General features: G+C 30.7%; 1 protein-coding gene across 2 annotated transcripts; it reads left to right on the forward strand.

Annotated features, from left to right (window-relative positions):
- The first annotated feature begins 8,957 nt into the window (after nt 1-8,957).
- Nucleotides 8,958-15,423, forward strand: LOC122295044 (peter Pan-like protein). 2 transcript variants are annotated; one of them, XM_043104064.1, is made up of 8 exons: nt 8,958-9,134; nt 11,188-11,247; nt 11,591-11,770; nt 12,504-12,734; nt 13,147-13,239; nt 13,325-13,512; nt 14,163-14,356; nt 15,098-15,423. In XM_043104064.1, the coding sequence occupies exons 2-8, from the start codon at nt 11,230-11,232 to the stop codon at nt 15,241-15,243; spliced, it is 1,050 nt and encodes a 349-aa protein (XP_042959998.1). In that variant the 5' UTR covers nt 8,958-9,134; nt 11,188-11,229; the 3' UTR covers nt 15,244-15,423. The 2 variants fall into 2 exon arrangements, with proteins under 2 accessions (XP_042959998.1, XP_042959997.1); XM_043104063.1 differs by having other exon boundaries at nt 8,959-9,207; nt 11,192-11,247.
- Nucleotides 15,424-18,048: the final 2,625 nt, after the last annotated feature.

The following is an 18,048-nucleotide window of genomic DNA, read 5'->3' on the forward strand; positions in this document are numbered from 1 at the left end:
CGGAGGGAGGGGAAGAGAATGGGACCGGTGGGGGTCCGAACGGTGGCCGGACGGCGGCGGTCTGAGCTGAAGAAGGGGACGCCGGCGTGAGGGAGAGGGAGGAGAGAGAGAGCTCGGGGGGGTCCGAACGCGGGGAGAAGAAAAGAAAAAAAGAAAAAGAAGAAAAAAGAAAAAGAAAGGAAAAAGAAAAGAAGGGAAAAGAAAAAGGGAAAAGAGAAAAAAGGAAAAAAAAAGATGTGAAAAGAAATGAGGTCCAATCCTCATTCCGGGAAACGAAACTAAACCGCCAAAAAGATTAAAACCACAAAACAACTAAAAGAAATAAAACACAACATCAAATAAATTAAATTAAATAAAAAAAAAACCAATTTTAAAACGCAATTAAATTAAAATAAATAACTAATATATCAATTAAAATAAAAACAATTATTTCAGCGAAAATACACTCAAAATCGGGTCATCACATTTCTTCTCCTTATGATGTTTAATGGTCTCTTTTGTTAATAATTGTAATAATTCATAATCATTATTTAGATTAATAGTTTTCTCCACTATTTTTATTGTATAACTAGTAAGAAATGATAGTTTAGAAGAAGTTGATTATTTATATATTTGATTTTTAGGTACATTAGGAATTGTCCAATCTTGTAAATTTCTTTCTATGTCTATTATGCTATAATCTTCTTGGTTTACATTATCAGATTCTATACATGTATTAGTGGTAGGTATTTCAGGTTTGAATAAAGAATTCATTAAAACAGAATTTTTATGCAAATATTTCCTATATAAAAGAGAAATAAATAGATTAAGATCTTAATGGAACACTACAGGAACCACCCTTAAAGCCTTTTTGGCACAAACGGGTTGATCAACAGATTTTCATGGCTTACTAGCACAAAACTCTCAATATATTCTATTTTCTTTTATGTAGGTTATTGTTATTAAAAATCTGTATCAGTGAATTTTTACTCTTTTTTTTTTAATTATTATAAAGCAAGAATACTTAGGTGATTTGTCATGCTTTTAATTTTTTATCTTAAGAAGTCATAATAATCTTCTAATTCTTCTATTGAAGCTTGCTTACTTTGATATACATGATATCTTTCCATCATTGAGTAATAATCCAATCTCAGGAACAATTGTTTTTCTTTAAGATACTTTATCATTTCTATTAAATTATTTAATTCAAGTCTCAGATTATATTCTAAACAATATATTATGAATTTATAAATGGTAAATTCAAAATATTTAATTATTAGAAAAAACAATTTACCATTAGAAATTCATGGTAAATTTACAATATATGATTATTAGAAAAGCAATATACCATAATATATTATTCTGACAAATTCATGATATACTTAGGTGATCTTGTTCAATTTAAAGAAAGAATTAGTGATTTATTAATCAATTTAAGATGTCCTTAATTATTCGATTTTAGATAATATAAAGATGTCTTTCTAACTAAAGTTATGATTAGATATGACTTCAACAGTCATACTGAAAGGAAAAGTTCATAGCTGAACTTCCATATTACTTTACCCAAAAGGTACGAGAATTTTTAGTAAACCCAGATGGAACTATTGATTTTATTAATCTCAGATATGGAAATATAATATCTGCTATTAATAAAACTGGTTTGATTATATGTAGTGACTTAAGATTTAAAAAATGGAAAAAAACAGATAAAAATATTGATATTCTTTAAAAAGAGCAAGTAGAAAGCTCAGCAATAATTACCAAATAAGAATTAGATAATTTTATTAATATACGTAATAAAATAAATTTTCAAAAATATTATACTCAAGAAACTATCTCTATTAATGAAGAATTGTCTTTTTCAATTGTTTTATTAGATACATGTGCAGATTTAAACTGTATATAAGAAGGAATAATACATTTTATGTATTTTAAAAAAATAAAAGAGACTTTATCTTAAGCTAATTGAGCAAAATTAAACATAAATTATAAATTATCAAATGCACATATTTGTAATAATAAAATTTGCTTTAAAACAACATTTATTTTAGTAAAGAATATCAACACTTGATTAATATTAGGAAACTCATTCCTTGCCTCACTTTACTATTTTTTTGTAATAAAAGAAGGAATTTCTTATAAAATATTAGGAAATGAAATTCACTTTAAACTTTTATTGCCTCCGATCTCAAATTAATTTCTTGAAAGAAGATTCATTAATTAAAGAAATTAATTTTTTAACAAAAAATAAGATCAAAAGAAAAGAAAAACAAATAAATTTCTTAAAACAATAATTAAAATATAAAAGAATTAAAGAACAATTAAAAGATTTGTTATTAATTCAAAAAATTAATAATTGAAAAAATATAATTGAAAAAGAAGTATGTTCCAATTTATCTAATACATTTTAGAGTAGAAAATAAAATATATTCGAATTACCTTATGAAAAAGAATTTTCTAAAAAGAATATTCCTATTAAAGTCAGACCAATCCAAATGAATAAGGAATTATTAGAATTTTGTAAAAAAGAAATTAATAATTTATTATCTAAAAGACTTATTTGAAAAAATAGATCATGGATTTGTACTGCTTTTTATGTAAAAAAAAAAAAAAAAGGATTATAAAGAGATGTTCCTAAATTAGTCATAAATTATAAGCTATTAAAAAAAGTTTTATAATGGATTAGGTACCATATTCCTAACAAAAAAGATTTATTATCTCGACTTTATGATGCCTCTATATTTTCAAAATTTGATATGAAAAACAGATTTTAGAAAATCCAAATTTTTGAAAAAGATAGATATAAAATTATATTTTTAGTCCCATTTGGACATTATGAATGAAATATTATACTTTTTGGATTAAAAAAAATGCTCCAAGTGAATTTCAAAATATTATGAATGAAATATTTACGCATTTCTCTCATTTTTCTATAGTTTATATAGATGATGTACTAATATTCTCTTCATCTATTGAATAACATTTGAAGCATTTAAATATCTTTGTTAAATTTATTAAACAAAATGGATTATTAGTTTTATCATCTAAAGTTAAATTATTTCAAAATAAGATTAGATTCCTTGGACATGATATTTATTAATGAACTATTACACCAAAAAGTAGGGCTATAGAATTTGCTAATAAATTTTCTGATGAAATAAAAGATAAGCAACAATTACAAAGATTTTTAGGAAGTCTGAATTATGTTGCTAATTTTCATTAAGCACTTAGACCATTATGTAAATTATTATTCAAAAGATTAAAAAAGAATCCACCTCCATGGACAGAGGAACATACAAATATTATAAAACAAATAAAAACTCATATTAAGAAATTAGCATATTTAGGACTACCATCTCCTAATACTTTTAATATTATTGAAACAGACGCCTCCGATCTTGGTAATGGATGAATTATAAAACAAAAATTATCAAATGAAACGGAATAGATTATTCAATTCCATTCAGGATGATAGAATCCTGCTCAAAAGAATTATAGTACTATTAAAAAAGAAATTTTGGCTATTATATTATGCATTTCTAAGTTTCAAGATGATTTGTTAAATTAAAATTTTTTACTTAGAATTGATTGTAAATCAGCCAAGAAAGTTTTAATCAAATATGTTAAAAGCTTGGTTTGTAAACAAATATTTGCTAGATGACAAGTTATATTAAATATATTTTATATTGATATTTGTTGCCCAGATGACTAACACAAAAGGGGGGTGAATTGAGTTATATTTAAAAAAAATAATAATTATAAATCAAATATACAATATAAAATATAAATAAAATACGAAACAGTAATAAATATAAAGAATAAGGGTAAGAGAGAAGCAAACTCAGTATGTTAACAAGGTTCGGCCTTACTGCCAATGTCCTCGTCTCAAACTACCCCTTGAGAATCTCCAAATTCACTATTCAACCTCTTTCAGGTGGAGATAGAAACCTATTACACCTTTAAACAACACCACTACAAAGGATCCGTGTAGAACACCATCTACACTTGCAATCACCTTACACGTGGTGATTCAACTATTCCCCGTATGGAACACTTTCTACAAGCATAAGGGTTATACACACCATTTTTTTTATACAAGAGCTGATAGTGGGTAGGTTATCAGAAAACACTCCTCAATAAGTGAAATAAGAACAATACAGCACAAACTATATCTCTAAAAATGAATAAGGATTAAGGCTCAATGTTTAAAGAAGATAGAATGAAAGCTTTGAATGAATGTTGTATGCTCTGGATGTTATAAATGTGAAGCTCTCAAATGATCTATTTATAGGCATATGAGACTTCATATTCAAATTAAAAAAGATTCACATGTCAAAAATAACATCATTCACTTTTTCAAAAAATTCAAATAAAAAGTTCTTCTTTTTTCAATTGTCAAAGGCAACATCATTCATTTTTCAAAAATTTCAAACCTAATCTTTTACTTTTGGCATATGACAAAAGAAGTACACTTTTCTTTTCAAATAAATCAAACCTAATCTTTTACTTTTTGCATATGACAAAAGGAGCACACTTTACGTTTCAAAAAATTCAAACCTAATCTTTTACTTTTTGTATATGACAAAAGGAGCACACTTTACTTTTCAAATTTTTCAAACAAAATCATCTACCTTTTATATAAGTCTAAAAAAGTATTAATCACTTTTGAAAATATTCAAATAAAACATGCACATGTGAAATATGACAATCAGTCATCTTTAATATTTTCAAAGTTCAACCCTTTAATCAAGGCATGCATATGTAAAATATGACAATCAATCATCTTTCAAAATTTTCAAATTTAATTGTCAAAAATATTCATGCACATGTGGAAAATATATTTTAATGCTTTATGATAAAATATTAATTTTGATCATTAATTCCAATTTCGAATTTTGAAGAGATTTACAACATTACTCTATAACTTTAATGTGAACTTGTTCCCTTCTTGCTCATGCTTGTTTTCTTGATGTGCTTGACTCCATTGTGTCAATTTGAGCTTGAGACTTCTTTATTTTTTGAATTCATTTGTTATCATCAAAATTTATGTGTAGATATATAATTACACACAACTTGAAACCTTGGGTTCAACAATATTGAACATATTAAAGAAAATTCTAATTCTTTTCCTGATTTCTATCCCAATAATTCTTATAGAGAAAATCATGTTTTTCTTGAAATCCAGGGTAAAATCTAAATCCTCTTATGCCAGACCACCATCTCCTTCTTATTCTTCACATTGTCCTTCCATCACACCAAAACCCTATACAGTATTAAAGACATTACCACAAAAACTTTAGGTCATCTTATAATCTATTTTTATCATTATCTTCTCCAAAATTACTAATATACTAAAAAGTAGTTTCTTCTTCTGCTTCTACTCCTTCCAAAATTATCAATCCTCCACCATTATCTCAGCTTTTACAACTCCTATTATCCTCAAAATTCATTGGCACACGGTCTTTTTTATTGAGTTTGAATTATAGCACCTATCTGATTTTCAAAAATTACTTGATGCTTTTCTATTATCGGATTGGCATTATATTCCACAAAATATTACGAAAACCCAAAATTTTTATGAATTTATTTTAATAGATACAGATTCTATTATTATTTCTGAAATCTCATATTCTCTCCAATCCCAACTTTCTCCAACTACAGTTTCGATTTTTGTATTTCACAAAGTCACTATTAAACAAGTTCTTACCTTAGAACAATGGGGAAAAAGCTCTTATTTGAGTAGAAGATTTTCTCAGTCATATGATCCTCCCTATTTTAATTATTATGATTATCAGCAGGCATGTATTAAAACGTTTTAAAGATAGAACAAGAATTTGCATCATTCCTGGTTTCTTCATTTTAACAAATTACTGGAAATTAAAATACTCTTTTGATGGTTTCTAATATGGTAAGATCAGTTTGGACTAGAATCTCTCATTCTTCTCATTCCTCTCTAGGAAAATCTCTAAGTTTTTACATTACAAAATGATTATCCACCTTCATTATCACATCGTTTACCACTTCTTTTTTTCCTTAAAACCAAATTAAACTGGATTATGAAGTGAAAATATATCATTAAACCTCATCATTCTCTCAAAAATATTATATTCTTAGCCCACAAAGTTTCTGTAAAATTGTGAAAAAATTACAATTATGACTATGTTGTAAAAATGTTTTACTAAGGCCCCTGAAGTTCTAATCTAGAGAAGCATATTCCAGGCTCAATTAGCATCAATTACCAATAAAAAGGACTTGAAAAAATTAATTGAGGCAAGTCGCAAGTCTTGGACAGTGATGAAGAAGAAGATCATCAAGTCAGATTATATCCAACACAGCAAGCAACATCATCACCATTACAACAAGCCTCTCTCTCTCAACAGGCCTCTCATTCTCAAGGCAACTCGCCATATTATCTTTCACAGATAATAGATTCTCAATATCCGTTTGAACTGGAATTTGCAAATTATGACCCTCAAATTATATAATCTCATAAGATTATTGTCTTTTTTATCTATTATCAAAATACTATTCAAGATACTTATCAGAATATATTAGAAACTTTCATTCTTTTAGATTATTGTTCAAGATGCCCATCAGAATATGTCATAAGCATTATCTTTTTGAAGAAAAGCCAGTCGCCCAGCTGTCCATTTACTATTTAGCCGCCCTCATCTATTTAATGTTTAAATGTGTTAAGAGTTATTAGAGTTACTGTTTATGTCAAACATATCATTGTAAATTACTATTTGTTATTGTTATGGTGTCTATAAATAGACTGATTGTAAGCATAGAATGACATTTAGAACTTTTCATCTGAAGTCATTCTCATTCCGTCTCTTGTCACTCTCAATCTCCAAAATACTCTTTCCTGTAAGTTTCTTTTAATGTCTCTTGCCCTTTAATCTTTTGAGAATTAATCTTCTTATAAGTATTATATTTTAATGAAATTAATTTCATTACATGTTGTCCCTTACTTTTTATTCATGCATCAAGGATGATTGTACTGCTTGCCTTTATATGTTGCACTTCATGCATATAATTACTATTATATATTAATAATATATCCTGGTATATATAATCGTGTTTGTTTTCGCATATAAAATTAAATGAGTTAAGATAAAAATTATAAATTGAAATAAAATATTGTTAGAATATATTTTTTTAATATTATTTTTATTTTAAGATTCGAAAAAATTAAATTATTTATTTTAATTTATATAAAAATTTTAAAAAATTATAATGATTAAATAAAATAAAATGCGAACGATCGTAAAAAGCAAATGAAACCGAGTCAAAGGCTTGCATTGATAAAAAGAGATAAGATATATGAAAAAGTGTTGAACCTAAGGTTTCAAGTTTTGTGTAATTATATATCTACACATAGATTTTGATGATAACAAATGAATTTAAAGAATAAAGGAGTCTCAAGCTCAAGTTGTCTACACAATAAAGTCAAGCACATCAAGGAAACAAGTATGAGTAAGAAGGGAATAAGTTCACATTAAAGTCATAGAGTAATATTGTAAATCTCTTAAAAATTCGAAATTATGATTAAGGTTCAAAATTAATATTTTATCATAAAGCATTAAAATACATTTTCTACATGTGCATGAATATTTTGAAAATTAAATTTGAAAATTTTGAAAGATGATTGATAGTCATCTTACATATGTGCATGCCTTGATTAAAGGGTTGAACTTTGAAAATATTAAAGATGATTGATTGTCATATTTCATATGTGCATGTTTTATTTGAATATTTTCAAAAGTGATTGATACTTTTTTTGACTTATGCAAAAGGCAGATGATTTTGTTTGAAAATTTTGAAAAGTAAAGTGTGCTTCTTTTGTCATATGCAAAAAGTAAAATGTTAGGTTTGAAATATTTGAAAAGTAAAGTGTGCTCTTTTTGTCATATGCAAAAAGTAAAAGATTAGGTTTGAAATATTTAAAAAGTAAAGTGTGCTCCTTTTGTCATATGCCAAAAGTAAAATATTAGGTTTGAAGTTTTTGAAAAATAAATGATGTTGTCTTTGACAATTGAAAAAGAAGAGCCTTTTATTTGAATTTTTTGAAAAAATGAATGATGTTATCTTTGACATATGAATCTTTTTAAATTTGAATATGAAGTCTTATATGCCTATAAATAGATCATTTGAGAGTTTCACATTTACAACACCAAGAGCATATAACATTCATTCAAAGCTTTCATTCTCTCTTCTCTAAGCATTGAGCCTTAATTATTGTTCATTTTGAGAGATATAGTTTGTGCTGTATTATTCTTATTCCACTCATTGAGAAGTGTTTTTCTAATAATCTACCTACTATCAGCTCTTGTATTAGTAAAAGGGTGTGTATAACCCTTGTGTGTGTAGAAAATATTCTACTCAGGGAATAGTTGAATCACTACGTGTAAGGTGATTGTAAGTATAAAGGGTGTTCTACACGGATCCTTTATAGCGGTGTTGTTCAAATGTGTAATAGGTTTCTATCTTCACCTGAAGGAGATTGAATAGTGAATTTGGAAATCCTCAAGGGGTAGCTTGAGGCAAGGACGTAGGCACTGGGGCTGAACCTCGTTAACATACTAAGTTTGCTTCTCTCTTACTCTTACTAATATGATGTGATTGATCAAAAAGTAAATTTTATTAAAAATAGTGTTAATTTAAATTTTAAATATGAATGAATTAATATTGATATATAGATTAATACACGATTATTTTTTGTATATAGCAAAACTCAAGATATATTCGATGTGCTCAACCTACAGTCCAGAATCTTCAATTAGGCAAAAGACAAACGACTCCAGACCCCAAAGAACACAATATAGAAGGACAGATAACATACAATGACAGAAAACGTGAGCTGTGATTCCCAGCACAAAACGCACAGCCTTGCCCCTCCAAAATGAACAACTCCACTAACGTAAAAAACGTAGCGTATTATTCTTTCTTCCCAAAACGAAAGCGTCCTAAACGATCCCGTTTCGAGATGTGACTTCTACGACGCTTCATGTTTCAGTCTCAAATCCCGCTTCAAGTTCAACCCCGTTAGGTTCCTAAGTTCCTAACAGCCGGCCCTCACACCTCATTGCCCTTCTCAACTCTTGCCGCCCCCGAGCTCTCGTCACGTAGCCGGCCGCCCCCACTCCCACCTCTCTCAGTCTCCTCCTCTCTCAGAGTCTCAAATCGCACCCAGTCTCTCACGCCGCCCCCACTCCCACCTCTAAGGTATTGCTAGATACTCCTTGCTTTTTTGATTAATGAATGATATTGGTGTTGGTTTCGGTGTGGGTTTTTGGGTTATTTTTTAAGTATTTCGATTGGTTGGCTACAGATTTTTCTGGGTCATTGTGGACGTGGGTTATTGTTGATTTATTATTTCCGACTTTCAACTGATCTTTTTTTTTTTTTTTTCAGTATCTATTGATGTTTCATGATTTGGGTGTGTGGATTTGTGTTACAATTTGTAAAGTGGAATTCTAGGCTGTGTTAACAAACTTGCCACCACAGGTTTTGGTATCCCAAATCGATCCTATCTCAGGAAGGGATTTGATCATTGATAAGAGAGTAAAACTGTAAAACCAGTCTACATAGAGTTTAAGAAGTACTTAAAGCTGTGGGTTTGGTGATTATAATCACAGTTGTTATGACTAATTAGCACCCAAAAACACAAAAAATAAGGTATCCAAAGCCTAAATATTTAGATGTTTTGTTGGTTTGCATGGTTGCAACCATATATCTGTGAGCATCTCTATCTTCGCTAGCTCTGTAATATCATACTCTCTCTCTCTCTCTCTCTCTCTCTACCTATATATAATATAGCTTTGGATGTTATGATCCAAGTTATTTTCTTATGATATTTGATTTTTTACCTCTTGAGATATATAGAATATATATAATATATATTGATCATAAGGCGATCTAGTATGATCTGATACAATTTGAATATTTAGTGGTTTGGGAACCGATCAGTGTTGGCATGGGCAAAATCATGTGAGGAAATAGTACTTTTTCAAGTAAATAATATAATTCTTAAACATTGATTTCTCCCAATTTACTTGTATCAATGTACATTTTTCCCCTCTTGCGAGTTGAGACTGTTCTTGCTTTCATGTAGTGTACTATGCTTTGGTTTCTTTGTTCCAAAAGCATTAATTTGTGATCTGTATTCTTCAGTTTCTTAGTTCTGAATTAGTGGTGTTAAGAGTTTTATTAAAACTCAATGTCCCACACACCCATATCTCTATGGGTTTATACTGGTTCAAATATATCTATTTAGTTAATGAGTTTAGTGGGACACAAATACCTCTAGATTTCATGATGACCAGAGTCTATTTAAGTACTAAGAGGATTAAGGGTTCTCCCCTGCAACGTAATTGAAGAGGAATGGTATTGATAGAACCCCTTTCAAGCCTAGGCTGTAGTGGCCACTTTTGTCGTAAACATTCATAAAGCTTTCAAACCTAGCTAGCAGTTGCCGTAACATGCTAAGATGCCAAATCAGTTTTGAAAAAAGATAGTTATTGATCTTTATCAGCCTAGATTTTGATATTTTTAGTGATATAAATGACTGTCTATTTAAGTGATAAATAGATAAAATTATTTAAAAGATCTCATATCAATAAATATGATTAAATATGATCAAATTTAAAATCAAGAACAGTAATAATTTTGGGAGAGTCTTTTTATCAAGACTATGCTGATACTAGCTCTCTTATTTGGGGTTAAAAGCTGCTACTTTTTTAGGCGTGGCAGACATTGTTCTTGATACTAATGCCAATAACAAAAAATAAGGCACTTGCTACATGATTTGGGTAGAAATTCCTTGATTTCTTTCTTTCTTTCTTTTTTTTTTTTTTTTTTTTTTTTGGCTAATTACATAGAAAGTTACTCCATGTAAGAATTAATAATTGCATGTACAAGAATGTCACATGATTTTCTTTATTGGGCACTGATCTTTACCTTATCAAGTACGTGCAGCTGCAAGCTTCAATTGTTTTTTACATTATCTTATTTTATCTTTATTTTTTTTTAATTTTTACTTTATTTGATCTTTTTATAATTTTTTTCAACTTCCATTTGTTGTTTTTTACCTTATCAATTATTTGGTCTTGTGCTTGTTCTTGATTGATGTCTAGTTAGGTATAATTACATAAAATTGCGGATAATTTATGTTTTGGATTATGCCAAATATTTGTTTTATTTTTTTTAGGTGTGCAAGTTATTTAATCGGGAAGGATTCTTGGAAGCATGGCTCGGTTAAAAAATGTAAGTAGAATTTGGTTATGTTTGTTTTTGCTTAACCTTCCCCGCAGTTGGTTGCTTGGAAAAGAAAGAAGAGGAAAATAAAATGAACTGCGGGTTGTTAGGATATATTTTGGTTTTAATTGGGAGAGAGAATTGGTTGTGGGTTCAAACACCGCGGTGGGCGATTAGAATCTTGATTCTTAAATTAGCATAATGAAATGCCAATGACATATCTAAACGAGTTTGTATTAGTGTTCAGATTTCGATATTTTCTATTTTTATTTTTTTCTTCCATTTATTGGGAAAGAAAATGAGTTTGTATTAGTATTTCCTGGTTTCCTTAATTGTCATTTGGATTAAGCAGAAGAAAAAGGTGTTTGTGAAGCCGGTTGCTAAGAAGAAGCAACCTACTGTGGATCATATCACTGGCAGTAAGATTCCAATGAGCTTTGTGTTTTCAAGAGGGAAGTTGCCTGGTCCTCTCCGACAACTTCAAATGGATTTGAGAAAGTTGATGCTTCCATATACTGCCCTCAATCTCAAGGTAAAGATTATCTTTTCTCTGCTTTGCTTCTCACTTTCTGTTTCTTTGTCTCTTGAACCATATATGTTTGCGACATGAGACCGATTGAAGTACACAATTCATAAGAATGAATTTTGAGTCATAAATTCATTTTACTACACTATATACATCTTGTGTACTTGTGTTATGCCTTCTTTTCTTATGAATAAAACTTTTTGATTAGCTATAATAAAACATTTTCCTATACAAAAAGGTGGTAAAACTTTTTGCATAATAATATATAATGCTTTAGAGAAGAGTTATTAACTTTTCCTAAAGACTATTATGAACCCTCCTAAGCAGGAGGTTAAAAGGCTCCCCAGTGAGCCCAATTTGGGCAAGGAAGGCATCGAAAGGAGACCCTACAGGTGGGTTGCTCCTGGCTGATCTCTGGTCCTTGCGAACAAGGCACCGCGGTGAAGGTGACAAATTTGCTGGCGGAGATGTCTTTTACCTCGGGGATTAGTCGAGAACTAGAGCCTTATCTAGGGTAATGAAAGTTCTTGGATACCTCGTCATAAAAAAAAGACTATTATGAACTGAGTTCGAAAGAAGTCATATGCAACATATCAACGGCAGTTTCATTTTAATAAATATCGTGGATTTACCTTAAGGAATTCTCAGCAGTCTGTATGCTGAATTCTGTCTATATTTCCAGTCATAATGTGTTGTGCTGTATTTTTCTAATTCTGTTAATTTCCTATTATTATTGCAGGAGAAGAAACGAAATAATCTCAAAGACTTTTTGAATGTTGCTGGTCCTATGGGCGTAACACATTTCCTCATAATCTCAAAAACTGCAACAGCACCCTACTTGCGGGTTGCAAGGACCCCACAGGGCCCCACCCTTACATTTAAAATACACGAATACTCGTTGGCTGTTGATGTTGCTCAATCTCAACTGCGTCCTAGATGCCCTCAAGATCTTTTCAAAAATGCTCCTTTGGTAATTTCATATACTCACCCAAACGTTAGTACACACATATTGAGATTTGTTGGTTTGATAAAACATTTAAGAGAAAGTAAAGAAAAATTGCTAAAATAGCTGTTTTACGTATTTGCAATTTCCTCTTCCTCATCTGCAACATTACCAGTCTTTAGCGCAAGACATACCCTGTTAATTAAAATATATGTGTCTGAAGAACTCATAGTTGCAACTTGCAACTTCTTGAATGTTTGGCACCATCCCCCTCCCTGTGTACCTTAAATGCCTTTCTTCTATTAGCCAATATTAATATGTGCTCTTCTGAAGAGAAAAGGGCTGCTGCTATGCCGTTGCCTAATTTAACCAAAACAGATGATGCACGCTTGTTTCTTTAATTTATGCCAGTGTTAATTTCTAATTATATTATGAGCAGATTGTTCTTTCCGGTTTTGGTACTGGTGATCAGCACCTAAAGCTCACAACAATAATGTTTCAGAACATTTTTCCCGCCATTGATATAAACACTGTAAGTTTTCAAACAAATTTGATTTCTGTGCCGGAGCATCTCAACATGATATTATATCCCCTCTGAACGTTATTTTACTGTTCAGGTCAAGCTTTCATCTTGCCAGAGAATTTTGTTGCTTAATTACAACAAGGACACAAAGCTTATTGATTTTCGGCACTATTCCATAAGATTACAGCCTGTTGGTGTCTCCCGTAAAATTAGGAAATTTGTGCAGAACCATCAAGTCCCCGATTTGAGGAATCTTCAAGACGTGAGTGACTTTGTCACAAAGTAAGGAGTCTCTCTTGTTAATTTAATCTTCTTGAAGGAAATTTCGTTTGCATCTAATATTGAGATTGAGAGATTATACTATCCATTGCTTGTGTTTCCCGAGGTCTAAAGGTCCTCGTATTATAATTGTACAGGTGTATGAACAGAGTATCAGTTTTCCAACAAGGATTTCTGGCCAAGTGTCCTTTTTTTCTTTTTCCATTTATAATTTTATTTTGATGCTCTGATAAGGAATAAGGGGAGATTAAAGAAAAAAAAAGGTGAGGCAATCAAGCTAGAATAGATGAAGAAAAAGATACGGACATCCTCTTTAAATTAAAAAGCTTTAGTTTCTTGTATTGCATTGAATTTTGTTATTTTTTTTATCGGTAATTTTGTTCTGGTTTTATACTTGTTTTAATTCCTTCAATGAGAGCAATGGTTTGATGACACATCAGAGGATGGCTTTGAATTTCCGAATTTCTTTTTGAGGTCAACTGTGGTCTTTATTCATCATCTTTGATTTACATCAATACAAGAAAAAACCAATTGGAAGATAGAGAAAGAACGAAAACTAAGAGAGATATACATATCCATGTAAAACTATGCGGTGGGATGGATTACTCTTTGTTATTTATTTTGGTTTTATATTTATTTTCCTTGTGACTTAGGGCTGGGTATGGATCAGAAAGTGAAGCAGATGATGAAGCAGCGACTGTGACTCTGGCTAGTGATCTTGGCAGAGTTAATCGGGCATCTACAAAAAGTGCTGTCAAGCTTCAAGAGATTGGACCCAGAATGACGCTTCAACTCATCAAGATTGAGGAAGGATTGTGTTCTGGTGGAGTCATCTTCAGTGAATATGGTATGTTTTCTCTCGTATAACATGTTACTTTCCTTCTCCTTTCGCAAGGAGATTATTTATATTGTCGAAAGAAACTTGATAACAGAGTTGGAATCTGACGTCCATGGATGATTGACTACACGAATGCCATATAAAGTCCTGCTGGTGTTCCATAATCTTATGTTGCCATTCCACCACTAATCATTTTCTGCAGAGTTGGTGATTTCGCCTCATTCATGTTGCATACAATTATTTCCTTGAGGCCTTTGCATACTATCTAAATTGCTTCCCCATTTGTAGACAAATTTCCTGATTCGGAGCCTGCCTTGGCCCATTCTCTAATGCGTATTCTTTTCGAGGCTTGCTATCTGTATATTGGCTCCCAAGACCTATTTGTCCCATGTTAAGAGCATGGATTATTTGCCTGTTACTGCTCTCATCTTTCTCCAATTTGCATATTGTTTTTCCCTTTAAACCTTATCATCCTGTACGATCAGCCAGGGTTTCATATAGTTGGCACCTTATGATCTTTGTCAGAGGCTCTCCCTTGTTCTGGTTTTACATGTTTCCTCTACATATTGGTGTTATACTTCTTTGACCATATGAATGAATATGTTATTCTTATGTTATTTTTTGTTCATTTATTCTTTATTATACTTGTCACATATCACTCTTCCTCCTTTCCTTGCCCTTGGCTGAAAATTTCTACTCTATTAGATCTTTGTGAAGAACTTGCATTTATTCTTCCCCTCTTATTCTCAGGAAGTGGTGATGGCAAGAAAAAGCAGGACAACGAAGAAGATCCTGAAGACCAGGAAGACAAGGATGAAGACCGGGAAGATATTGTCCAAGATGAGGAAGATCATGAGGAAAATATTGTTGAAGATGATGATGAAGATGTAGAGTAGCTACTCGCCAAGTTGGGGATTGAAGTGGAAGTTTTCGTTGGCATTTGAAGGGAATCTCTGTATCTAATATCTATATCGATTGGGAAATACTTTAAAGAGTATTGCTCACTGGAGAGAGGGATGTCTCTCCTCGGCGCTGTTGCCCACTATCTTAAATATCATGTTTAATGTTATGATCTAGTAGAAAGAAAGGGAAAAAAAAAAAAAATACATTAATTTGGATTCAACAAAAGGATTTCTTCCTCTACCACAAACCATAAAAGACATTCGGCTACTTTTCTCATAATATAAAACTTGTGAACGAGAATGTATTGTACCAATGATGTTGCAGAAATACGAAATCACCATCCATAAACTTAATATCAAGAAGATGTAAAATGTGAACCACAAAACATGACCCTAAAGGCCAGGCCATAGGTATTGAGACGATGGTTTACAAACTACAAAAGTTTCTCTGCAACCACCAACAGAAGCTCATTGAGAAATATTGCGTAAACGTTAGCAAAACAGGACCTATGACGGAGTCACGCAAAGAAAAAGCCCTGGGCTTTGGGTTATAATCTCCAATTTAAGGTTCAAATTTTTTTTGTATACAAGACGTACTTGCAAAAATTTCCTCAGCAAGGGCCTGTACACCTACAGGATTAGTCGGATGTTATTTTCCAGACACGTGCCAATAAAAAGAAAAAAAAAGGGTACAGTCATCAATAAAAGGCTCACATCTGAGACATATTCCAGAGCATGGCATTGAACTCCATTAAACCCTCCTCTTAGAGGGTCCTAAGAATCTCTTCTGAAGGCATCTCTCAAGTGTCTCTCCTGCATGCTCCTTACTCTGGCTTCATTTGTGAAGCAATCAATGTTGGCATGTCAAAAAATTATTTTTACAAAATAACATAGTACATGCAGTTAACAGATAGAATTCAAGCCATCACAATACCTAATATAAGACTACAAATATCATTTATCTATTATATATTAAAAGAAAAATGTAATTATTTTAAACAAGTAGCTGCTTTTAACCCCAAATAAGAGAAAGTATCAGCATAGTCTTGATAAAAAAAAGCCTTTCTCCCAAAATTATTATTGTTCTTGATTGTAGATTTGATCATATTTATTGATAGGACATATTTTAAATAATTTTATATAGTTATCGTTTGTATAGACAGTCATTTATATAACTAAAAATATCAAAATCTAGGCTGATCAGGATCAATGATTATCTTGTCTCAAAACTACCTTTCCCATATGGCATCCTATCATGTTATGGTAACTACTAGCTAGGCTTGGAAGGGTTTCCATCGATACCATTCCCAGTGGCGGAGCCACATTGGGGCAGGGGAAATTTGAAAATATATATATTTAATAAAATAATATTAATTTATCATGTATTGGCCCCTTTAAAAATTATTTTGACCCCTCCATAAAATTTAATCTGGTATAAAAATGAAATAAATAAAACACATCTCATATAAAATAAAATACATATTTTTATTAGAAATAAACTTTTAAAAAAAAATCTAAATAACCGGTAGTATTTCAAACCTCTTTCTATTTTTCAAATGAAAGAGTTTGATAATAGGTTTGGTGAAAGAACGACAAAACTTTTAACCCTTAGCTCAGTTTTGAATCCAACTGATGGATATAAATCCTTTAATATTAATGATATATGTTGTCTTGCGGAAGAGTATTATCCTCTTGATTTTTCTGAGAATGAGAAAATCAATTTCAAATTTCAATTGAAGCATTTTGAAGTTGATGTGCTTAGCAATCTGAAATTTTAAGATTTGAGATCCATTACAGATTTATGTCGAAGATTGGTAGAAATAGAGAAATTAAAGACATATAATCTTATTGATAGATTGATTTGTCTAATTTTGACTCTTCTAATGTCTACAGCAAACAGTAAATGAGCATTTTCAGTTATGAAGATTTTTAAAACAAAATTTCGTAACAAGATTGAAGATGAATTCTTAGCAAATAATTTAGTTGTATATATTGAAAGAGAAATAGCTAAGAATTTTGATTTAGATTCAATACTTGATATTTTTTTTGTTTAAAAGAACCTAAGTTATAATTTTAGATACTCTGTATTTTTTTTGTTTAATATATTTGTATGAATATCTTTATATTATTTCAATGACATGTTGTTCTTGACATATCAAATACTTTTTAATATATAAGTTGTATTAAACGTATTTTATTTTTATTGTAAATCTTCCTATCAGATTATTATATATCGTAAAAAAAAATTGTATAAAAGTAGAATAGAAAATATTTTATGTATGTCGTTCTAGTTTTGTTTGGCTCCCCTAGAGTAAATTCCTAGCTCCGCCACTGACCATTCCTCTTAAATTGTCCATTGTTTGATCTATTCTAACTAGGCTTCCTAACTGAAACAACTACTACCTGTTAAATATTTTAATGTAAAACATTAAATATTTGGATCTTAGATTTTCTATAATCCACAACATCAAGAAATATTATGCAGTGTAAATCTTAGATTGAACGATATTTTATGGAGAAAGTTGAGATACTTAGTGATACATTTCACACTTAAGTTTTCGATCCTTTTCTGAGTAGCCTGAGATGTGTTGGTTATTCCTATCACTAGAATTTGCTTCTAGTAGGTCTTTAGCACCAAAGATCGTGTGTTGTATACTTATAGGAATTCATTGGCGCCAAGATCTCTAGAGGCCCTCCCTCAGTTGTACACAAAAATGGCCAAGGTCAATGTCTATTGGACTAGATAGTGTTTATGATGTCAATAGCTATAGATTTGAGTCGGGTAACTTTAATCTTTTA

The sequence above is a fragment of the Carya illinoinensis genome, chromosome 14 (genome assembly GCF_018687715.1).
Source record: "Carya illinoinensis cultivar Pawnee chromosome 14, C.illinoinensisPawnee_v1, whole genome shotgun sequence".
Classification (NCBI taxonomy): domain Eukaryota; kingdom Viridiplantae; phylum Streptophyta; class Magnoliopsida; order Fagales; family Juglandaceae; genus Carya; species Carya illinoinensis.